Source organism: Nannobrachium achirus, assembly GCF_963921795.1.
Source record: "Nannobrachium achirus genome assembly, chromosome: 22".
In the NCBI taxonomy this organism is placed as follows: Eukaryota; Metazoa; Chordata; class Actinopteri; order Myctophiformes; family Myctophidae; genus Nannobrachium; species Nannobrachium achirus.
Window position 1 is genome coordinate 44,141,941 of NC_137829.1, and position 25,999 is coordinate 44,167,939.

At 42.0% G+C, this 25,999-nt stretch overlaps 1 protein-coding gene across 1 annotated transcript; it reads right to left on the reverse strand.

Annotated features, from left to right (window-relative positions):
* Positions 1–279: 279 nt before the first annotated feature.
* pofut2 (protein O-fucosyltransferase 2) lies at positions 280–25,999 on the reverse strand. The gene is made up of 9 exons (XM_080752521.1): positions 25,827–25,999; positions 23,409–23,662; positions 20,317–20,461; positions 14,963–15,073; positions 12,362–12,428; positions 8,171–8,296; positions 7,468–7,648; positions 3,847–3,970; positions 280–690 (listed from the first exon to the last, which is right to left on the reverse strand). Exons 1-9 carry the CDS (start codon positions 25,943–25,945, stop codon positions 537–539), a joined length of 1,281 nt encoding a protein of 426 aa, XP_080608647.1. The 5' UTR covers positions 25,946–25,999; the 3' UTR covers positions 280–536.

Consider the following 25,999-nt stretch of genomic DNA (forward strand, 5'->3'; position numbering starts at 1 on the left):
GAGAACCACTGACATGGTAGTCTCTCAAGAACAGACTAACCGAGCTCCAGTTAAGTGAAAAGGACCTTTTTCTTTGACGATGGCGAGCCAGATTGCTGACATAGAAACATAATGTTTTTCAAAAAACCTTAGAAGCATTCAAAAGACACTTATAGAATCGGGTCAAAATTCTAATTTTCACGATTTTTCAAAAATAGCAGATCTACAAGCTCGCAGCGCGGCACTCGGTGCCGCGCTGTGAGCTTGTATATCTGCTATTTTTCAATAGTTAAAGCATAAAATAATGATAAACAATAATGTGTACCCGTTCTAACTGGGTTTAGCATCCCGGTAATGGCCATTTGACTCCGTGAGCTTTAGAGTCACAGTGGTCTACACACACAGGCCTGATTGCACAAATCTGAAAAGATAAACGGTAACAAAATACATTACAGGCATCACATATTTTCCGTCTGATTCACGTGAGAAGAACGTGTCTCTCCAATACTGCTTTTGGCACTTGTGTTGCACGTGAAACATTTCTACGTTCTGTGAAATCAGTGGACTATTTTCCAGTGTGTGGGTTGTTCGCACTCTTTCTCATTGTCCCCGCAGAAGCGATTGTACGTGGTTTCGGGGTCGAAACCCAGGATCTCCCTCTCTTCGTGGATCCGAAAAGAGAAGGTGGATACCGATGTCCCAATGAAGAACCTGGAAAGTTACAGTAGAGTGACATCAGTGACCGGTGACAAGCAAGATCTGACTGAAATCAATACCGCGGCATTCCAAAGAAAAACATGCGATGTCTGCCACGGTATGAAGACGGTAACATACACCTAACTAGTTCATCAACTCCAAGTTCCAAGTTACTTGGAAAACTGTTCCAAGAAAGAGGAATGCCAGATAGTCATAAAAAAGTCAGTTCACTGGTACAAGGTCAACTAAAAGGATATACCCGTAATTGCCGGACTATAAGCCGCGGCTTTTTTCCCATGTTTTGACCCTGCGGCTTATACAACGGTGCAGCTTATATAGAGATTTTTACAGCTAACGTCCAGTTAGTTTTACAATGGTCTTTAACAAGGATTTATATATAGATTTTTACAGCTAACGGCCACCAGGGGCGCTCTAGCGGGAAGCAGTAAGGACACCTGCGGCTTAGTCAGTTGCGGCTTATATATGTAAACATTTGTTTGTTGTTCTAAATTTAGCTGGTGCGGCTTATATTCAGGTGCGGCTTATAGTCCAGCAATTACGGTACTCAAAAAAGCCTGGCTTGTTTCAATTGAGAGCTTTTTTTTTTAAACTCATATAACATTGAATGACAGAAGAACACAGTACTATGCAGAAGATATAAACAAAAAGTTTGTAAAACACAATGCAAAATAAATGGTATTTACCGCAGAAAGGTCAGGGGATAGGCTTTGTTTTCTTTTACCAGTTTGGAGTAGCATCCGCTTGTAAGTGGCTTTCCAGTGCCGTTTTAACCCATTTAGGTCTAGAATGATTGAATGCTTTAACCAGTGAAAAATAGCAGATCTACAAGCTCGCGGCACCGAGTGCCGCGCTGTGAGCTTGTAGATCTGCTATTTTGGAAAAGTCATGAAAATGTGTGCAAATCTTTGAATATACCGGTATGTATTTTTAAAGTGAACGTTTGTAACTAAAATTTTGCTTCTGGGGGGGTCCCTGGAACTAAATATTTTGAGATGGGGGTCCGTGGCCAAATACATATCATTTTGGGGGTCCTTCACATGAAAAGGTTTGAGAACCTCTGACATAGTAGTCTCTCAAGAACAGACTAACTGAGCTCCAGTTAAGTGAAAGGGACCTTTTCTTTGACAATGTCTAGCCAGATTGCTGACATAGAAACATTGTTTTTTTCAAAACACCTTAGAAGGATTCAAAAGACACTTATAGAATCGGGTCAAAATTCAAATTTTCACGATTTTTCAAAAATAGCGGATCTACAAGCTCACAGCGCGGCACTCGGTGCCGCGCTGTGAGCGTGTATATCTGCTATTTTTCAATAGTTAAAGCATAAAATAATGATACACAATAAGGTGTACCCGTTCTGAATGTGTTAAAGGAAGGAAGGTATTTAAACCCCTTTTTTTTGCCAAATCTGGGTTGGAGGCGATCTGTGGAGCTGCCTCTGGTGTTGTAATTGTGTATCCTTGACGTTTTGTAAGTATCTTAGTGGTGTAGTGTATTGTGTACACCAGGCCCATTGCAAGATGCTGTACTCTGTCAGCTACCGTGAGCCACCCTAAGCTTAGAAAGTGATTAGCGGTAAGATGAGCTCGAGATGGAAGGTTAAGCAGAAGCCTAATTAGTTTGTTTTTAATGAGTCCGCCTTGAGAGCCTGGACTTGGATTTTTTATGCCTTTCTGGCATACTCTTCTTCTCTCTTGACCGTTATTCCCTTTCATAAGCACCGGTGGTCTGAGGGATACCAGTAGCATTCCTGTAACTTTTTTTTACTTGGAAAACTATTCGATTCAAATCGAAACTAAGTTTCAGGTTAAGGCGCATACCAAATATAGGCTCTAATGAAGCCTGACCCTGAGTTGATTCCCGAAGCCCGCCGACCTTTGCTGTGTGTCACTCACAGAGAGTGACACGCAGCAAATGTCAGATAACATGTCATTAGGTGGAACACCCTTTGGATCGACCACCAAACTCTAACCCTACCCCTAAACCTAACCTCAGTAACCGTGACACGGGTGATTATCTAACCTGCCGACGCTGTTCGACCCAACGGGAGTTCGACCTATGGGGCAGTCCCCAGAATTGTCGGCCTGTGTACTCTCAATAAAGGCAGAAAAGGACAAAACATAACTTCGAAAGATAGCACTTAATAATGACATTTTAGTGATGATTCTTTGTTTAAATAAAGAATAATAATCTAGAAAATAAAAAAGGACAGCTGATACAGATAGCGAAAATACAATGTCCGTGAAAAGAAAATCCCCCATGGCCATTCTTCCACTTCTCTTTGTGTGCATCATGGCATTATATAATGGGTTTTATTTAGTGGAAAAACTGCCTAAAGCCTTCTCCTTTGTTGTACAACAATGGACGATGTGTGTCTATGCATGCAATGCATGCATGCATGTCACATATCACAGAACCTTAACCCATTTAGGCCTAGAATTAATGACTCCTTTAACTATTGAAAAATAGCAGATATACAAGCTCGCAGCGCGGCACCGAGTGCCCCGCTGCGAGCTTGTAGATCTGCTATTTTTGAAAAAAGTCGTGAAAATGTGTGCAAATCTTTGAATATATATTTTCAAAGCCAACGTTTGTAACTCAAATTTAACTTCTGGGTGGTCCCTGGAACTAAATATTTTGAGATGCGGGGCCCGTGGACAAATTCATATCATTTTGGGGGTCCTTGACATGAAAAGGTTTGAGCACCACTGACACAGTAGTCTTTCAAGAACAGACTAACTGAGCTCCAGTTAAGTGAAAAGGACCTTTTCTTTGACAATGGCTGGCCAGATTGCTGACCTAGAAACATAAGAGTTTTCCAAAAAATCTTAGAAGGATTCAAAAGACACTTATAGAATCGGGTCAAAATTCAAATTTTCACGATTTTTCAAAAATAGCAGATCTACAAGCTCGCAGCGCGGCACTCGGTGCCGCGCTGTGAGCTGGTATATCTGCTATTTTTCAACAGTTAAAGCATAAAATAATGATACGCAATAATGTGTACCCCGTTCTGAATGGGTTTAGAGAGCACTCTGAGCCTCGACCCTGACCAACACCTTAACCTCCATGTAAATAGACCTGACATGTAAATGATTCCACGTTATGTAACAAGGTATACAAGTTAAGAAAGAAAAGGAAAGGGGGGCGTACCTGGCATGCGTGCAGATCCATTGGTCGATGATGGCCACTCCCCCGTCTTTGAGCAGCTCCAGGTCCTCCCCGGTGGGCTCAAAGCGCACCATCTCTGGCAACATCCTCTTCAGAGATTCCAGCTCTGCAACACACACACACACACACACGCGCGTGTGAGTCAAAACAGCGGCGCAGTTCGGCCAGTGGAGACGCCCCTCTGGTTCCGCTTGCCTCTGATTGGCCTAAACCCGTGGCGGCACCCGGGTGGGGACGCTGTCATCTCTTGTCAGGCGCGTAGCACCGCTACTTTAACAATAACCCGACACGTTATAAGTTATCTTGAGTATGACAGTAGTTCGGGTTTTAATGTTAAAGTAAAGGCTGAGTATGAACGTTAATTCACATTCTATGGTTTCCTTAATTGTTTCCTACAGCACATGTTTTACAAATGTATTACATTTTTGGCTGTTGTAAATAAACAGTTATGTCTGCATTTTCTAAGTTATGTCTGCATTTTCTAGTAGTGAACAAAACAAGACAGTATATTTTTATCTTTTCAAAGTGTGTTGTGAGCCGTTTTCATTAATTCTAATTTCTCTTTTGTACCATGCCAACCCATTAAAAAAACACCCAGCACAGAAGATAAATAAAATGAGAGGCCTTTCACAGTACAAGTGTCAAGTTTATTTTGAGCACAGCACAAAAGTGTCAAGTGCAGGCTTTAACAGTTTTTTTTATAGCGTATGCGTGTGTGTTGTTAAGAGGGGCGTCTCTATAGAGTATAGGGGCGTCTACACTGGCCGAACTGCGCCGCTGTTTTGAATCACGCCACACACACACACAGGTGGCTGTGTTGACAAAACAACCCATGGATTCAACAGGGGCAGGGGCGTCAATTGGGTATGGCAGGGGTATGCAGCTGCCATACCCTGGGTCCAGGGGTGAAAATAAAAGTTACCTTTAAATATAAATACATGAACGTCTCTTTGTCTATCTGTGCTGGTTATTATGTTGTTAAGATACAGTAAAATAACTACAAATGCAACATTTTACAAAATGGTCACTTCAACAAGGTATTATAATTATAATTCTCCACATTTTTATTCATCTTGACAGATTGGTATATTCCCAGGTTCCGCAGGTCAGCTGCATAGGTGCAATGCATTATTGTTAATTGTGGCACGTTTACTAACATGCTAAGTTTAGCTGCGTCTGAACAACTGTTCCAGGCTGCCATATCCAGCCCAAGAAACCGTAGAAACAAGAAAATGTACTTCTCAAATTAAATGAATCATGCCTGTTGATAAGGTATGGCAACATGACTGGTGTCTTGAACGCGCGTGAAGGCGCACGTTCAAGACACCAGTCATGTTGCCATACCTTAGGTTTTTCTGAACTGACGCCACTGAACAGGGGTGATTTGGTCGCTATACACGCCGTTCCCACAGTATTGTGCACAACAGGTTTACGTCCACTCCTCATACATGCACTGCGAGGCGCTGTGAGCTTGTAGATCGGCTATTTTCGGCAAAGAGGTTTGGTGTAGAGGGGGGAAAAGAGCAGACTAAGTACGGAGTGAAAGGTCAACTTTATTAAGTATTGACGGTTCAAGTGGTTAAATATCTGAAAACACAAATCGACATGAATCCAACATACACTGATGTTTGCGCTGTCAAATGATGAAACTATATTCATTGGAAACTATGAAAAGGTTGTGGGGGTCCCTGCTCCATCTCTCTCTCCACTGAGGGGGACGTGGCCTGAAAACGTTGAAGACCTCTGCCATAGGGGTTGTTGTTAAACACCACAGCTGCTGGGTTACATGGAAAGAATATAAATACCAATGATAGCATGGGCGGTTTATCGCACCACTGATTAACTGAGTTAAGTTACCATTCCCGTTATGAACGATGGGACCACATTCCAGGAGTTCTGACATGAATGTCAGAAAATAATAGAGATGTCATTCCGTTATGATAAATGATGTGTCCATACAAGGACCACATTCCAATACATGACAAGAGTGTCAGCAAATAATAGACCTGTTGTCACCTACAGAACACGGGGTGGTGAGAGTGGTGATACTGATAAAGGATAACCTGTTCCTCAAGACTGATAGGGCATTCACCCAATATTCTAATATTCGAATATCAAAGTCACTATTCGATGTTGTTCACCGAAGTCGAATTTTCGCTTATTTATTTTCTTCTCTCCAAAAAATATATAGTTTATAAAACTTGGCAAGATAGGAAGTCATAAGAATGAGTTGTCAATGCCCCTGGTGGATGAATTTGTTAATGCTCTATACCAGGGGTTCTCAAACCTTTTTAGCCTGTGACCCCCAAAATAAAAGTATTTGAACTGGGGACCCCCACCCTGACAAGCACTTGGAATTGTAGGTATTACATTTAATGTGACTCGGTTCCACAGATAAATATTGTGAAAATAGCAGATCTACATGCTCACAACGCCTCGCAACGTTGTGAGCATGTAGATCGGCTATTTTCACAATGTTCGTCTCTTGCTTACTTAATATTTGACAGTTTGGCCAGTCCTGTCGAATATTCAACTATTCGAATACTTTGAGGTCGAATAATTTGAATACTAAAAATCACTATTCGTGAATGCCCTAGCGACTGATGTCATCCTGACATAATTAAGGCTGCAACTAATGATCATTTTATTGATGGCTTTTTTTAAATGATTAAATAAAACTCTTTTAAACTTTTTCTCATATTTTTTTTAATGTATTTATTTCGCCCAGATCGCCTGATCTGCCACGTATTTGTTACACAACATCGAGATTATGCACAAATGGCTGGCAAATGGCTGCCTGGTTAGGCAACCAGGCCTGGCAAAGATCTTCCTAGCCATCTCTAGTGGGTGTGTAGCTATTTGAATGGCTAGTGTTTACTTTCAAATATGCTCAGTGCAAATTGAAAAATGAATGAAACCTACGCAGACCTAGTGATACAGCTTGCTTAAGCTGTACCACGGAGTCAGCATTAGCCAAACATTGTTGTTTTTGACAGCAATTTTTGATTTAGTTTTAGTCATAGTCTTTTGAATAAAATGTCATTTAGTTTTAGTCAGTCTTTTGAATAAAATGTCATTTAGTTTTAGTCGAAATTTAGTCACCTGAAAAGTTTTAGTTTTAGTCTAATTTTAGTCGACTAAATATCATTACGTTTTTAGGCGACTAAATCTACTGTTGATTTAGTCAAATAAAATGTATTTTGGCAGGCCTTGATGGCATCGTAATGACAGATTTTACACTTGGTTGCGTGCTGAAAATAGCAGATCTACAAGCTCACAACGCGTCGCGCTTGTAGATGAGCTTGTAGGTGAGCTTGTAGATGTGAGCTTGTAGATCGGCTATTTTCAGCACGCAACACCTGAGAGCAACCAAACATAAAATGACTCTCTTCTCCACTAGTCCCTCACCTAACGTTTTAGTCTAGTTTTTATTTTGTTGACGAAATTGTCAATAAATTTAGTCTCAGTTTTAGTCATCACAGCTTAATTTTTATTTCGTTTTTATTTAGTTTTCGTCAGTGGAAAAAACGCAGTCGACAAACATTTCTCGTCATAGTTTTAGTCGACGAAATCAACACTGTAGCCAAACCAAACCGTCATTACCTTCCTCATCTGCATCCGTGGCCACGAAAACCCTGTCCACTTGTTGCTTTTTCATCAGGCTGTGGATCTTCTTGACGGCCCCTTTAAGGCTGGGCACGTCCTCCCTGTGACCCCAGATGAAGTCCTTCCTACGGAGGTGAACCCCCAGGTAGGGTCCTCCTTTAGCGGAGCCCAGCTTGGCCTGGGTACGAGCACAACAATAATACCACACAAACACACACACACACACCACTTGATTACTGTGACAAGTTCAAACCATAACCACTTAGGCGCCGTACAGACAACGCCTCGCAATGCGAGGCATTGTGAGCTTGTAGATCTGCTATTTTTGGCAAAGAGGTTTTGTAGAGGGTAAAAAGAGCAGACCAAGTACAACTTTATTAAGTATTGACGGTTCAAGTGGTTAAATATCTGAAAACTCAAACTGACATGAATCCAAAATACACTGATGATTGTGCTGTCAAACAATGAAACTATATGGAATCTATGAACAGGTTGTGGGGGTCCCTGCTTCGTCTCTCACTCAACTAAGGGGTCCCTGGCCTGAAAACGTTGAAGACCCCTGCTTTAGAGGAAGCCAAGAGAAAGCCACGCTGGACTTCCATGGAATCCAAACAGCTGGAATCCGTCGTGGTGACAGAAAACCTGAATCCATGCACACGTACAGTAGAGGAGACAGGAGAAGAATAATGCTCCCACTCACCTTCATCCGGGTCCAGTCCTCGCTGTACACAGTGTGGTCAGTGCCGTCCGTAGAGTTCAGGTACTTGGCCCTGAAGTCGTCTCCTATGAGACGCAGGTGTTTGGCAAAGACCATGCTGCGGCGAGTCTGGAACACAAAACAATCGTCTATTTACAACTAACGTTCTCCCCCGAAGAACAGAGATGCCGAGGAGGCCTAATAAGAAGGGAATATCTTCAGAAATAGTGTCATATCCTGGAATAAATTCCTTACCAAAATATTTATTCACCAATGTGTTTGTAAAGGTGTCTAGTAACACATCCCACACAGACTGAAATTCAGTTTCCCACACAACTTTGAAAAGTGATGACTCATCACTAAACAATAATTGTATGGGGGCTGTTTCTACCCCAAGGAATGTTTTTTAGTGCAAAACAAATGCTTGCAATGGATTCAGAATCATCGAAAACCCCTAGTTTGACCCATCACATGCTACTAAAAGCATATTTGGTGTGTTTTATCCTGACTGTATAGTTAATTTAATGGGACTCCAACTTTCATCAGCTGTAACGGATTCTCCTAGGGAAACTGAATGTCAGTCTTTGTGGGAGGTGTTACTAGACACCTTTACAAACACATTGGTGAAGAAATGTTTTGGTAAGGAATTTATTCCAGGACTTTTTAAGATATTCCCTTCTTATAATCCTAGTCCCGCCTAGTCCCAGCTGTGATTGGCTGGCTTCGCTTTGAATGACAACCGCACGAGGCTCCCCCCCTACGCGAGGCTTTTCCTCTCCTACAAATACAGACCGCACCAACGCAGCACCGGTCTCCGTGGTTTAGTGGTCTAGGTCTAGCGCTCGCAATCCATGCATACAGGGTTCGCATCCTGATTGTGCCATTTTTTTTTCAGACACCGCGGACAACTTTTTTTATGGTGATAAAGTATTAGGGGAAATCTCGCTACACCCCACGGAGGTTAGGTTTAGGGTTAGGGGTTGAGTTTGGTTGTCAAAAAGATAACATGTAGAAACAGCGACACACTCCCAACCAGGGGACTGCTTCTGCGTCCGAGGAATGACGCTCAAAGGGACTTTAGCCAATCACAGGCTGGCAGGGTGGGGTTTGGGAGAATGGAGTTGCCTATCGCTATAATGCGCTGAGTAGGGGATGGAGCCCTAAACAAGGGTAGCTCGATAACCCGATAACAGATTTATTGAGTACCCGGTATCAATAAGCTTTGGGCCTATCAAGCTTGTTATCGAGCATAGCGGCCCATGATGTCATGTTTAAACAATCAAGACAAGAGGCGATCAAGAAATGATTACAGTACTATCCATAATATAAACCATTTAACACTAATTAATGATTGTTTTAATGATATTGAGTGATTTAATGATATTTGTTGCACTTGTCAATTGTCATATTCATAGATTGTGGTCAGCAACAAACTCACAACAACTGGACAATAGAAAAAGTTATGTCCAGTTATGTCGTCTCATATCTTTCCACAAAATATTAGAAAATACTCAAAGCCCTGCTCAATAAGCAGGATCGATAAGGTGCTCATTAACAATAGAAATTAACAAGCTCCGGTAGCAAGAAAAATGACGGTTGACGGTAGCAAGAAAAATTATAACGATAAACTGGAGACAGACAAACCCACCTACAGTAGAACAATGGAAACTAAAGGTTAAGCAGATATACAAGAAAGATGGAACATATGACAGCCCAGCTACAGTTACAGCTTGATATATTTAAGAAGAAATGGGTTATAGTGTCCGAGTATATGGAAGCCGAAAACGGGATCTCTCAGAATTAAAAGAAAAGTAAAAAGATCACCGGTAGAGGGGGCTAAAGAGCTCCCCAACCCTATCCTCAAGGCAGAGGTACCTGTATGTGTGTGGGTTTATGTTTGTATATTGTGAAATGTTTTGTTGTAATGTTTGTTTGTATTGTTTATGAAAAAAAAAAAAGAAAAACATGTTTTTGTTTTGTTGTCTCATGTATGAAAAAAAAAGAAAAAAAACAGAAATGAAAGAGAATATAAGAATGTGGACATTGTCATGTTTAATACATGAAACAAAAGGACATGTATGAAAAAAAAGAAAGGAAAGAGAATGTAATAATGTGGACATTGTCATGTTTAATACATGTTTAATACATGAAACAAACTGAAAATAAAAACAACTAAGTTCAAAAAAAAAAAAAAAAGAAATGAACGAGCTCCATCCCTAGCGCTGAGGAGCCCCTGGCCGGGGGTCTAGAGCCGTACCGTAGTGGCTCCCTGGAGCATTTATGAAAATGGAAAAATGATGGGAGGAAATAATGTATTTTTTGTTTTTTTACGATTTTTTTATTGTCACTGTCGGGCAGAAACCTTGTATCTCCAAGTTTAAAATTTGTATGTTTGTTTTTTTTCCCAAAGTAAAGCCCTGCTTCATCATACAAGACTGACGCACAAAAGTAGTGAAAACAGCAGATCTACAAGCACACAACGCCTCGCGGTGCGAGGCGTTGTGCGCTTGTAGATCGGCTGTTTTCACTAGTTTAGTACATTTTTTAAATCATAAATACAAAACGAAGTTTTGGACATACAAGGTTTCCACCCGACAACGACGATATATAAGGCTTTTATAATTTTTTGCGGCTCCAGACAGATTTGTTTTGGTTTTTTTTTGGTCCAATATGGCTCTTTCAACATTTTGGGTTGCCGGCCCCTGCCCTAGGCCTAGGCACCGTTTCCCAAAGAGTGGGTCGAGAGTCAAGACCCATTTGTGGGTCATAGCCCCATTTGTACAGGTCTCCACTCGAGTAGAAATCCCATGTTCTTTTCCTACAAAAATACAATATATTTCAAAAGATTTTCCCCTCCCCCAAAAATCTTTTTTATTTTGAGATAAAAAAATAAATAATTGAAGAATTGTATACATGTACAAACAAACAAACAAATCTAAGAAATTCCATGAATAAAATATAATAATTAAGTAGTGAAAATAGCCGATCTACAAGCTCTCAACGCGGCGTGAAGTGACATGCTGTGAGCTCGTAGATCTGCTATTTTCACTAGTTTGAGTTCCGGGCGAATGTCTAATTTCTCTTTTGGGTCACGGGAAAAAAGGTTTGGAAACCACTGCCCTATATGGGTCCATGACCTCCTGTTGAAGACCCATATATACTGTACAGGGTTCCCACACAATTTTACCAATTAATTTCCAAAACTTTTCCAGAATATTTAACCCAATTTCCAGGACTATATAACAATAATTCAGCTCAATAACAGGTCGCTTACTCCTATGCACAATGCCCAAAGACAGGTAGTGTATTGCCAGTGGTTCTCAACCTTTTCAGGCTGTGACCCCCGAAATAATCATGTTTTAACTGGGGACCCCCCACCCTGACGAGCACTAAGAGTTGAGGAATTTTGTATAAAACGGTTCTATTTGCGAGGCGTTGTGATCATGTAGATCTGCTATTTTCACAATGTCTGCCTCTAATATTTGACAATTTGTCCCATGTTTAATTTGTCATTTCAGAGATATTAACAAAATCAATAACCAAAGACAATGCATAGCTATTTTTTTCCAGGACCTTCCAGGACCCCTGATCAATTCCAAAACTTTTCCAGTACTGGAAAGATATTTTTCTAATTTCAAAATATTTCCAGGAATTTCATGACCGTGGGAACCCTGACTGTAACTATTATAAGAACCACTGCCCTAGGGGTCCCTGACCTCCTGTTGAGGACCCCTATATACTGTAACTCAGTGTTTCTCAAACCTTTTTCTGCATGGGCACACTTTTCATGTCCCAAGAATCCAGGGGCACATGAGCATAATACGGGGGTGTAAATATCGTCACTGTCGGGAAGAAACCTTGCTTCTCCAAGTTTCATATTTGTACGTTTCTTCGCAAAGTAAAGCCCTGCTTCATCATGCAAGGCTGTCGCACAACAGTAGTGAAAACAGCAGATCTACAAGCACACAACGCCTCGCACCGCGAGGCGTTGTGTGCTTGTAGATCGGCTGTTTTCACTAGTTTAAATCATTTTTAAAATGATAAATACAATACTGGCTTTCAAGCAGTTTCAAGGGGCACACTTGACCCTTCTCAGGGGCACACCAAAGGTCCCCAGGCACAGTGGTTGAGAAACAGTGCTGTAACTATTAGAAGATATACTGTAACTATTTATAAGAGAGAGTTTAAACGTACATCCCAGTAGTCCTTCCCAGCGTAGTGGTCATGGAGGACGGTCTCTGCTCTGTCCAGCATCACTGACCTGCAACCAAGAACCATGTGTGAATTATTACGTTTTCGTCACTGTCTGTCAGAGAACGGGAGAGTGTTTTCTGCTGGTGTTTCAGTCCAAGTGTATCAAAGGGTGCGTTCGGAAATGCGCACCGGTTCTGGCTAGGGTTAGGGTTAGTTTTAGGCATAGTTTTACTGGGGTTAGGGTTAGGGTTGGGCTTAGGCATAGTTTTACTGAGGTTAGGGTTAGGATTAGGGTTAGGTTTAGAAACTCACTACACTGAGCACACACCAGGTGCGCATTTCCGAACGCACCCTTTGATACACTCGGACTGAAACACCAGGAGAAAATACTCTCCCGTCAGAGAACGGGAGAGTATTTTTTTGCAGGTCTTTCAGTCCAAGTCTATCAAAAAAGCAACTGTCTGACCAGTTTAACATTCACCAGGTTAGCATTCACCAGCGTCGGCAGGTTAGCATTTAACCAGGTTAGCATTCACCAGTGTTAGTTTTACTGAGGTTAGGGTTAAGGTTAGGTTTAGGTGTATCACCGTCCCCCCCCCCCCGACTTTCGTCACCTCCGCCAATCACAAGCTTCCGCTGCCTTAACCCAGTTGCTTTTTTGATACACTCTGACTGAAAGACCTGCAAAAAACACTCTCCCTTCAGAGAACAGAACACAATCTATAGACTCCCTCTTGGCTACTCACAAATTGGTTGATAGATGGCCTCATGTAAAGTAACTTTACAGCCATTTAATAAAATAAAGAAATGTGCCACTGGAGGCCATGGTTTAAAGTGATATCAGAACAGTTAAGTAACTCAGAATAACCTTTTTTTACTATTACTATAAAATAATTTCTACAAGAAACCAGTCCCCAACTGACTGAATCAATAAGATTCAGGAATCAATAAGAATGCATTTGTTGTAAAACATTGCACATTATATGCAGGATAGTTGAGTAAACTAAAACAGGTGCTCTTCTTTCAATGCCATCCAAGGAAAAGCTAAATTGTGAAAAGGTAATACTGTACATGCATGCAGTTGTGAAAATGTGTGCAAACTTTGAATATATGTATTTTCAAAGCGAACGTTTGTAACTCAAATTTTGCTTCTGGGTGGTCCCTGGAACTAAATATTTTGAGATGGGGGTCCGTGGCCAAATACATATCATTTTGGGGGTCCTTCACATGAAAAAGTTTGAGAACCAATGACATAGTAGTCTCTCAAGAACAGACTAACTGAGCTCCAGTTAAGTGAAAAGGACCTTTTCTTTGACGATGGCTATAGCCAGATTGCGGACATAGAAACATAGGGTTTTTCAAAAAGCATTCAAAAGACACTTATAGAATCGGGTCAAAATTCAAATTTTCACGACTTTTCAAAAATAGCAGATCTACAAGCTTGTAATGTGTACCCGTTCTGAATAAAACTTTGCGTGTGTGACTGCCTGGCTGGTGGAAAGAAATCTCAAATAATAAGCCCTATTCACGGCCCGCCCACTCAGCAAATTTCTCAGCAACTTCCTGGTGCCGACGTCAATTTAGAAGGGGAAACTATAACAGAAATTGCTGGACTTAGAGCCAACAAATCATTATTTCGAACGGTAAAGTAAATGATAACGCTTTGTGCCTTTTACTATCTTGTGTTCTTGATCATGCTAGCCGTATTTTATACTATACTATTCGGAGATTGCATTAAATTAGCGATTTCTGTGTTAACTCTATAGGCTTAGCAGGGTTTTACCCCTTCAAAACGTGACTTCAGCACCGGGGGGATGCTGAGTGGGCGGGCCGTGAATAGGGCTTATTCCCGCAGTCAGACATCGTCAATAGTCAGGGACCCAGCCCCTGATAATGGGAGAGGACCTGTGATGTTCTGCCGTACATTTTATTTCTGTTTTATCTATTAGTTTGGTCATTAAGGTCCACAGAATGAGAGGCCTGCTCTGCCGGAAACATCGCGAAAAAAGGTTATGGCCATTTGTATATTCAATGTCCCATCGACTTCACTATACAGGAAAAGAATACAAAAGAAATGTGCTTTAAGTAGCATGTGAGGGGTCAAACTAGGGGTTCTTCATGATTCTGAATCCATTGCAAGCATTTATTTTGCATGAAAAACATTCCTTGGGCTAAAATTTGGCCCCCAACATTGTAAAAAGTGATGAGTCATCGAAAAATCTTCACTTTTCACAGTTTTTGGGGGCCGATATTTTGCCCTAGGAATGTTTTTCATGCAAAACAAATGCTTGCAATGGATTCAGAATCATGAAGAACCCCTAGTTTGACCCCTCACATGCTACTTAAAGCACATTTATTTTCTTTTTTTAATATTTTCCTTTCCTGTATAGTGAAGTCAATGGGACAGTGAATATACAAATGGCCATAACTTTTTTTCGCGATGTTTCCAGCAGAGCAGGCCTCTCATTCTGTGGACCTTAATGACCAAACTAATAGATAAAATAGAAATAAAAAGTACGGCAAGACATCACAGGTATCGCCCCTATTCCTTGAGCTTTTGGGCTTGTGGGTCCCTGACTACAAGCACTTCCCGGCACTCACGTGGAGGTGATGTTGCTCTGAAGAATCGGGGCCATGATGGATGCGTGGCCTTGAGCCGACATACAGGTGACATTCCGAGCTCGCGTTTCCTCGTAGCCCCAGAACCAGCCCCTTAGGGACACACAGAGAGCACAGAGAGACATGACACGGATGGGTGTAACACATAGGAGATGTGTGGAGAGGGTGAAGCTGATAAGGAACATGGGAACATGTCAACGTCACATAACGCCACGTCATTTAGACAGCATGTTATGTAGACTGCTGCCAGGTCATTTGTTGACCTGGCATGCGTTCTACTGTTATCTATGATTCTAGAGCAGGGGTTCCCAAACTATTTTGTCTCAGGGCACCCCTTAAATATTTGTTTTAATTCGAGGCACCCCTACATTATAATTTTCACTCCCAGCACCTTATATTTATTGCATATCGTCGTTGTCGGGTGGAAACCTTGTATGTCCATTTATCATCTATAAAATGTACTAAACTAGTGAAAACAGCAGATCTACAAGCACACAACGGCGTTGTGTGCTTGTAGATCGGCTGTTTTCACTAGTTTTGTTCGACAGTCTTGGATGCAGCAGGGCTTTGCTTTACCAAATGACGTACACATTTGAAACTTGGAGACACAAGGTTTCTGCCCGACAGTGACAATATTTTAGTGATTATGTTGCGAGGAAAACGTTGAGATAATAGCCATTTTGGTTAGAACTGACTGATACTAAATATTTTTTCAAGTGTCCAAATAAATTCCAAAATGACCAAATTATCTCGCGGCACCCCAGGGTTCCCCGTCACCCACTTTGAAAACCCTTGTTCTAGATGTAGTGGGAGAAATATGTGAAAAAGGTGTTCACTTCCGGCAGAAAGCGTGAAAATTTGCACCCAAGGGTATTTTTGTGCGCTGAATTCAAAAATTGACGGTCCCAAGCACTTATCTCAAATTCACTTTTCTCTCATTCACTTACCATAGGGTTAGGGTTAGGAAAAAAAGACCCCCCAAAAATCTTCTATATGTAGCATGTGAGGTGTCTATCTAGGGGGTTTTCATGATTCTGAATCCATTCCAAGCATTTGTTTTGCACAAAAAACATTCCTTGGGCAAGAAATGGACCCCACAAACTATGGTTTAGTGATGAGTCATCACTTTTCAAAGTTTTGTTGTGTCCATTTCTCGGAAAGGAATGTTTTTCGTGCAAAACAAATGCTTGCAATGGATTCAAAATCCCGAAAAACACCTAGTTTGACCCCTCACATGCTACTTGAAGATTTTTTGGGGGGTCTTTTTTCCCTAGTATGGTAAGTGAATGAGAGCCACCAGATCCCATGGGAAAAGTGCTTGGGACCGTCAATTTTTGAATTCAGCGCACAAAAATACGTGCAAATTTTCACGCTTTCTGCCGGAAGTGAACACATTTGCCTTTTTTTTGTTACATATTTCTCCCACTAATGACTATTTCTATGCATTGATTGTATTACCTGGTGCTTATTCTAAATCGCTCTGGATTAACTGGCGTCTGCTAAATGCCTAAATTCATATGAATTAAACTATTCTATAAGTTGTCTCTTAGCAAAATGGAAGCACACCATTCCCGATGAAGCCGGGTAACGCCTGAAGACACTGTGGTTTCCCTGACACATCACTGTCTTGGCCATCTGGCCAGTGTGGCTGTTACGCAACCAAATGGACTAGAGGTTTAAGTTTGTAACATAAACATTTTAAAGGTTGAAAACCAGGATGTTGAGCAGTAAGGTGCAAATAATGGAGACCACACAGGTTTGGAGCAAAAGGTGCAAGGTGCTTTTACTCTACTCTTCAGGTTATTTGCAAGTATTTACAAGTATTCAAAAATGTATGCACAAACATACCATGAAGGAACAGCAAGCCACTACCTAGGAACACGGGTGTTGCCAAAATAACAAACGAAGCAGCTAAGTGAAACAAAAGACAGACTAACTAACTACCAAGTAACTAGACTAGTAAAACAAAAGCCTGCTAGTGTGCTTAACAAAGTTCAACCTACGTGGTGCCTGTGTATAGAGGCCTCTGTCTTTCCCTGTCCCAAGGCAGCAGCATATAGCACAGAATTTACATTAGTACGGTAGGTGAAATAACACAAGACTAAAAGGCTAAAAGTTTGCTCTGGGAAAATTATTACAAAAACACTACATGACAGGACTACAAGGGCAAATGTTTGGGAGAGACTGAGCTGAAGTGGAGCCCAGCCTTTTATAGGCAGCAGGTGGTGGTGATTGGATGAGGGTGGGGCCAGGTAATTGTTTGATTGACAGCTGATTAGGTGGTGACTTCAGACCTGAGAGTATGAAAGAAGGAAGGAGACAGGGGGGAGGAAGACACAAAAATCCCAGACAAAACTACGTGGAACGTAACAGTGGCACAGAGTCACAGTGATGTGGACATCGGGGATGTCGATGTATGGGCATAAAAGGGACAGAGTCACAGTGATGTGGACATCAGGGATCTCCATATATGGGCATAAAAGGGATTTGGTTCCCCTGTCATCCCTGGGATCTCTATATCTCCATATATGGGCATAAAAGGTATTTGTTCCCCTGGCATCACAGGGATCTCCATATATGGGCATAAAAGGGAGAGTCTGTCTGTCTGTCTGTCTGTCTGTCTGTCTGTCTGTCTGTCTAACGCTTGTCTTTTTTGTTGATTGACTCTCACACTCTGACATCACTGTGATGTCATGGGAACCAAATCCCTTTTATTGCCATAAGACATTAACATACTTAATCTTGATCATATAGGTTAATTGAATAAGCGAGGATCAGTTTTTCTAAATTGGTTTCTCAACAATGTATGGGGTTTAAGTAGTTAAAGTAGCACATAAAACACATCTCAAGGACTTCCTCTTTTCTTCTCCTTCTCCCCCCTCACCCCTATGTAACATAGTGCAAATCAAGCACATCCTGTCCCACAAATATGCAGAAAAACTAGTCCACGCATTTCTTACCCCAGTCTGGATTACTGCAATTGTGACAAAAGAAGGCTAGAAACACAACCACCCTAAGGACTGCAAACCATGGATTGACATCTAGACCAGGGGTTCCCCAACTTTTTTGTCTCAGGGCACACCATAAATATTTTTTGAATCCGAGGCACACCTACATTATAATTTTCACTCCCAGCACCTTATATTCGTAGCATATCTTCGTTGTCGTGTGGAAACCTTGTATGTCCAAAACCGTTTGTTTTGTATTTATCATCTATAAAATGTACTAAACTAGTGAATCGCGAGGCGTTGTGTGCTTGTAGATCGGCTGTTTTCACTAGTTCTGTGCGACAGTCTTGTCGAAGACATACACATTTGAAACTTGGGGATACAAGGTTTCTGACGATATTTTGATTATGTTGTGAGGAAAACGTTGAGATAACAGCCATTTTGGTTAGAAATGTCTGAAAATAACTTTGTACTTCAAGTTTAAAATTATACTAAATATTTTTTTCAAGTGTCCAAATGAATTCCAAATATTATCAAATTATCTCGTGGCACCCCAGGGTTCCCCGTCACCCACTTTGAAAACCCCTGATCTAGACCTACTGCACATACAGTATGGAACAGAGCTGCTACCTTTAAATGCATTTTGAGAAGAAATAATGCTGCCATTTGTTCCAAAAGCTTTATACCCTACAGATCCTTCTCGAAAAATTTGAATATTGTGTAAAAGTACATTTTCTTGAAACGTTCATATATTTCTTGAAACTTTCATATATTCTACATACATTGGACATTCAGTGAATTATTACAAACATTTTTTGTTCATTTTTATGGCATACAGCTCATGAATATCAAAATTCCATATTTCAAAATATTACAATATTAAACGAGACCAGTCAAAACAAGGATTTCGAGAAATGTCAACCTTCTGAAGTCAGAGTTGCTTGAAGTCCAGTGGGAAGTTTCCTCGGTCAGTTTTGATTTGTGGTGCATCTGCAATGCTTTTTTACACAATATTCTAATTTTTCGAGAATGATCTGTATATAAAATGTCAAAATGTGACATAGCTCTGTTTACACAATGCTGCACCTCCTCCAACTGTATTATGTTCCCCATTTTCAACTGTTTTTATTATATTTGTGACACTTGCTTTGGCAATGTAAACATGTTTTCTCATGCAAATAAAGCTCTTTTGAATTGAATTCAATGAATTGAATTGAAATTGCAATTCTTTACTATTGGGCTTCACCAAAAGGATTCTCCAACTGGCCCAGAAGAATGCTGCCGTGTAAGTACTACGGGTATACAAAAGGACTCATTGTAGTTCAGAACATCAATATGATATCTATCTATATATTTCTCAGGCCGATTGTAAAATCTGTGTCTTTAGCCTACTTGAACGGGGCTATAGTGTTCCGTCTATCTCTCTCGCTCTCTCTCTGTCCCTCCCTCCCTCCCTCGTCCCTCCACACACACTCTGACTCTCACACACACAACGAACTGCAGCTAGTGGTGGCTGCGTGAGCTTAGTCGAAAACAGCTAATCTACAAGGCGTACAAACCCACATCATGCTAAAGAATGGCCAGATTATTGCACACGCTTTACATGCTGAAGCACAAGGCACCATGCTATTCCCGCAAAAGTGCTGATATCTATAGCAAAGGCTGCTGAAGAAGCGCTAAAAAATGTCCGCGTAGCGTCTATTTTATTTTTCGCGCGAAGCGTCTATTTTTTCCGTGCGAAACGTCTATTTTACGTGCTATCAACAGTACTTTGGCCAAGACCTGAGGGCAAGTGGCCAAGACCTGAGGGCAAGTAGAACATGACCTGTACTTGCCCGACAGGCAAGTGCCTCTCTGAGACCTTAGTGTCAACCCCTGTAAGGCCTTTGAACTTGAGCTTTGAACGTGAAATCTGTTTGGGATGGCGTGGTGAAAGAAATCTGTTTGGGAAAAGCGGGACAACTCCCGAACGGCTGGTTCATTCCCGTCCGTTCGGGCAGAAACCTTGTATCTCCAAGTTTCAAATGTGTAAACGTTTTCGCAAAGCAAAGCCTTGCTTCATCATACAAGGCCATTGCACAAAAGTAGTGAAAACAGCAGATCTACAAGCACACAACGCCTCGCGTTGCGAGGCGTTGTGTGCTTATAGATCGGCTGTTTTCACTAGTTTAAATCATTTTTAAAATGATAAATACAAAACAAACGGTTTTGGACATACAAGGTTTCCACTCGACAACGACGAAATATAACTCTTGTAATTGGCCCACTGGCTTGTCACTTTGTCACAAATCTTTGAGTAGCAGCAGCGCTACAGAGAGAGATCTCTCTCTATCGCTATCGCTGAATCAGGGGCCCAGCACATCCCTGGTGCTGGAGGTTCGTTCTCACCTGTAATAGCCTTGTTTGTCTTTGGAGTACATCAGCCTGTCAACGCAGGGCCTCTGGTCCACCTTCTCCTCCCATTTCCCGTCCGTCCAGCCCTCGGCGTAGTTCTGCAGCACCAGGACCTGGTCAATGAACGGACCGCCAGACTCTGGGCCCGAGAGAGAGGAAGGCAACGAGTGCTGTGAGTCAGGGCATCAACGACTTGTGATTTTTTGCAAGTTGACTCGACTCAGTAAAAAGTTGAGTTTAAGTCGACTTTATAGTTTCATGACGTCGTCACATCACACACGACCCCCCAATTATTTTGGGGAGTCCCCAGATGATTAACTTAATGTGAAACATCGTTTTCTCGGTATCTTCACATTTCTAAAGTGCCAATTTAAGGACTTTTTAATACCTCTAAAATGACAAATTAAACATTGTCAAATATATAGAGGCGGAAATTGTGAAAGTAGCCGATCCACAAGCTCAAAACGCCTCGCATTGCGAGGCGTTTTGAGCATGTAGATCTGCTATTTTCACAATGGAACCATGTTATACCAAATGTAATGTACTAGCACTGTAATATTGGATCATTCCGTCCTTGACAATAAGCAATCCTACTGTTTGAATGCTGCACAGACGCACACACGGAGCAAAAATAATGATAGAAAAAAATACGAAGGATTTTTCAACTTCGACTTTCTCTGGTGGGAGTCGACTTGTGTAATGAAGTCGACTTGTCGACCTTTTCGTTAATGCCCTACTGTGAGTACACTAGTACACTACACACAATAGTTGTCTTTCCTATACCGTTTCTGTAGACTTACTGGAGGTCATTTGGCCACTTTAAACCTGGCATATCTTTGGGCATGCTATTAGAAACAAATATTTCTCCAAACGTTCGCAAACAAGCTCGGCCACAACGTGAAGTGCCACATTGTGCATTTGTAGATCGGCTGTTTATGCTATTCCTCCCATGACACTGTCATATGCCGAAGTATGAAAAGGAGTTTAAACAGGTTAGTTGAGTCTACACGGTAATAAGAGATCCAGCAATACTGTTGCGATTGAAAACATGACAGCAAAGTGGTTAGCCACATACTGCAAGCTCTGATGCTAGACATGCCTTGGATTCCATTACCGGGCCCGGTGGACCTTTGCTGCATGTCACTACCCGACTATCTCTCCCTGTCTCTCTACACCAGGGGTTTTCAAAGTGGGTGACGGGGCACCCTGGGGTGACGGGGCACCCTGGGGTGCCGCGACGGCAGTCCAGGGGTGCCGCAAATTTATTTGAACTCTTAAACAAATATTTGGTATCATTTTAAACTTGAAGTAAAGAGTTATTTTCAGTAAGTTTTGACCAAAATGGTAATTATCTCAATGTTTTCCTCGCGGCATAATCCCTAAAATATGCCACGAATATAAGGTACTGGGAGTGAAAATGGTGAATGTCATGTAGGTAATATTATAATATAACGTAGGGGTGCCTCGGATGAAAAATATATTTATAGGGGTGCCCTGAGCCCAAAGAGTGTGGGAACCCCTGCTCTACACTGTGTAGACTATCAATAAAGGCAAAAAATTATAAAACAAAAATATCACGTTACATTTCTCTCACGTAACATGTGCTTTACATACACTTCTTAGCATGTCAATCTTTGCTCACTGAGACAATGTCTGAAGTGGGAACATGGTAGTGGAATTGTAATCTATTATGAGCGTTGAGTAACCTCGCCTACCAGGCTTTCTGGGGGAAAGCCTGGTGTTCGTTCACAACAGGCCGTTTGGTTTCCGCCAGACGCGGAAACCACTAGAAGAAGCGGCGTCACTTTGATTTGGTTCCCCCCGTTTGTTTCCCCAATCCCTATTAAAATGCTCGAGTAGCCTAGTGTAGTCTTGCCAGTCACTAACAGTTGGACTAAAAGATGCATATACCAAACACATTTTTCAAAAGCAAAACTACTCCGCATCAAGGAGTTTATTAGGTAGGCCCTAAAAGTATGTCCTCTCCGGCAAATTGTAGTCCTTTGAGTACTACAACATGACGTGTTGTGGTTTCCGCTCCAGGCCGGTTACAACCTGGCAAAGTGAAGTGATCCCAGACTAAAGCTGTATTCCAATCCGAAGGGTTTGCACTTTGAAGTGCGCATTTGAAGGGCTATGACGTCACTGGTCACAGATCTACAAGCTCACAATGCGTTGCAACGCAAGGCATTGTGAGCTTGTAGATTGCTATTTGGCGCGGCCCAGTGGCGTCATAGCCCTTCAAATGCGCACTTCAAAGTGCGAACCCTTCGGATTGGAATACAGCTTAAGTGTTGAGAGAGGGAATGGGGACATGAGATGACTGATGGGACTCGGTAGGTCAAGTACACTACATGAAGGAAGGGGTGGCAGTGGCTCAGCAGGTAGAGCAGCCGCCTTGGAATTGGAGGGTTCCTGCTAGGGGTGGGCGATATGGAAAAATGCAATATCACGATATTTTCCCAAGCTGTATCACAATACACGATTTTATCACGATTCTTTTTCACGTTGGTTTCGATGGTTATTACTTATTTTTTCAAGTTAATTGACAAAAACTAGACTCTCTGGGTTCCTTTTGGGAGGTCTGAATTGAACTTTACAAGTATGTAACTCTGACAGTATACAAATGAAACCAAATGGACCCTTACGGGTCCATTTGGTTTCATTTGTACACTGTCAGAGTTAAGTGGAGATCTTGACATTTTAAAGTTTGAGAACTACTGATTTAGACCAAAATGCAGGTTTAAATTGAATTCTGCAATGAATCTCGGTATTAACGATTAAACAGGATTGTTTATAAGGCTCCCTCAATTGTATCACGATATATACGATATCTCTGTAAAGGCATATGGTGGAGACATTGTATCGTCTCCACGATAATTATCACCATATCGCCCACCCCTAGTTCCCGGTTCGATCCTCGGCTCCTCCTGGATTCGAAAGTGTCCTTGAGCAAGACACTGAACATCCAAACTGCTTCCCACTGAGCAGGTCGGTGTCTTGCAAGGTTGCCGCCGCCGTTGATGCGTGAATGGGTGAATGTAAAGCACTTTAGATAAAACTGCCATTTACCATTTTCTACTCACCGGCAATGAACTCTTCATACTCGATGACGGGCACGTTGGCTTGCAGGCTGGTGAGGCTGAAGAACTCTCCCCAAGGGATGCGGACCTGGTGGATGTCGGGGCTCTGCCAGTGGTACAGGCGGCCCCAGGGCGGCAGCACCAAGACCCAGTCGTCTCCCCCTTTCCTCAGGGTCTTCACCAGAGACGCCATGCGGATGTACACGTCCCGCCGCAGGTTGAAGCCCTCCGGAGGGTTCACGTCATACAGCAGGTACCTGAGATGAACATTAGGCATATGAGCCAGGTGTTGATAGTTTTAACTACGTGGACCCTAACCTTGTGTCACCAGGCTTGATCGGAGGAAAGCCTGGTGATTGTTTACAACGGGCCGTTTGATCCGGTCTAGGCGGAAACCACAAGCAGAAGAAGCGGCGTCGCTTTGTTTTGTTTCACCCCGTTTGTTTCCCCAATCCTTATTTAAATGCTCGAGTAGCCTAGTGTAGTCTTGCCAGTCGCTACGAGTTGGACTAACAGATACATATACCAAACGAATTTTCCAAAAGCAAAACTACGCTGCATCAAGGGGTTTATTAGGTAGGCCTTAAAAGTATGTCCAAACTGTTTCCGGTTTGATAGTTCCAGCCAAACTGTAGTCCTTTAAGGACTACAACATGACGTAGAGTGGTTTCTGCTCCCGACCGGATCAAAGCTCGAAAAGTGAAGGGATCCCAGACTAAGCGAACCCTAGCATCCCTAATCTATTAGCCCAACATTTGTCGATAAATAGCCAATCCACAAGCTCAAAACATATCGCCTATTTTCAGCTACAGTAAAAGATTAGAGGGAAAAAGGAGGGGAACAAGTTTAGACCCCCTGGGGTACACCAGTCAACAAAGTAGGGTTTAAAGGCCCACTTCACCTCTGGGACAACGAGATCTTATTTTATTGTTGTTTGGGACACAATCAACATGATCAACATTTTGCATCATATGATGCAAAATGCATCATTCACTAGTCATGCCGAAATAATAAATTATCTCAAAACACAGATTGAACACAAGAAATAATGTGGGATTGTGTTGATCGTGTCCCAAACAACAATAAAATAAGATCTGGTTGTCCCAGAGGTGAAGTGGGCCTTTAAGTGGTTAAATGCCTTGGAGGAGTCGAGGACAGGACACTGATAGCCTGTTCGCTCCGTTCCGCGATTTGTTTTGTCTCTCCGCATCACAGAGACAAAACAAATCGCTGGCACCCAGGCTAGGACACTGACTGAAAATCACTGAACACATACTGATGTCTTACTTCACCCGTTTATAAAAAGCCTTAGTTAGATCATTCAGTTCAATTAAGAAAATCATGCAAGGCTGTTATGAACCTGTGTGAGGCTGGACATTTATGCGACTGGTCCAAACTCTTGTAAAAAAGTTAAGAGAGAAAAATAGAGTCCGCAACACTGGTGAATACTCAGCTCTGTTATCCTGAAGAAGATCCTAACGGATCGAAACGTTGAAGCAATAAAACACAGCTGAGTATTCACCAGTGTTGCGGACTCTATTTTTCTCTCGTATTGCCGTTTGTCCAGCACCTGGGCAAGAGTGGATTTGTGCATGCACTGTGGGTTTGTAAAGTTGCAATATAATTCAAATACTGACAGTTCTAAAAATAGTCACCTAGTGTACCTTTAACTCTGGAGTGTAAAATGAAAGCAAATGGGTTTCATGTTACACTCTACATCTAATCATTGTTAAACATTTACGTTACCCATTTAAAAGAAGTCTGCACAATTATAGAATGGAGAAGAATTGACATTTTGATCAACGCTTTCCTGTTCTCTCCCATCATGGTACCACATCAATGAATAAAGCATGGAATTGTGGACAGTCAACAACAACATTTTCTAAGTCTTGGGTCTAAATCAGGGGTCTTCAACGTTTTCAGGCCAAGGACCCCTTAGCTGAGAGAGAGATGAAGCAGGGACCCCCACTACATACTATATTGTATAAAATGGTGTCGCAGATTAGAAATGTTTAGATTTCTTAGACAGCTTAGACTTGTTTGACAGCTCTGTCATCATGTTGGAGTAATGTGTATTTTCCGACATTTAACCACTTGAACCGTCAAATACTTTGCAAACCTCTTTGACAAAAACAACAGATCTACAAGCTTATTGTAAGCTTGTAGATCTGCTATTTTTGGCTAATGTTCCACTCAGAATAGGGATGCTAGGGTTCAAGTGGTTAATGTAAAAGAACATGATCCTATCACACAAAGATCTGTAGTATCTCTGAGGACCCCCTAGGGGTCCCGGACCCCCTGTTGAATGGTCCGTGGCTCAAATGCCGAATAAATAATGTGAAAAAGGTTGAAACCCACTGAGAGAGAGCTAGCCTAATGTAGCTGTCCACAGCTAGCACTCTCTCTCTCTGTCTGTCTCACCGCAGGTCCCTGGCTGCAGCGATGGCCAGGGGGTCCGCGTAGCTGCTGCCCGCACTGAACACATTCTCATCAGCGACTGCTGCGAAACCCAGGAAGAACACGGACAGGTAGATCTCCATCAAACGCTGCACTGAACGTTTAAATGACACTGGACTGCGCGCTCCCGTGTTGTT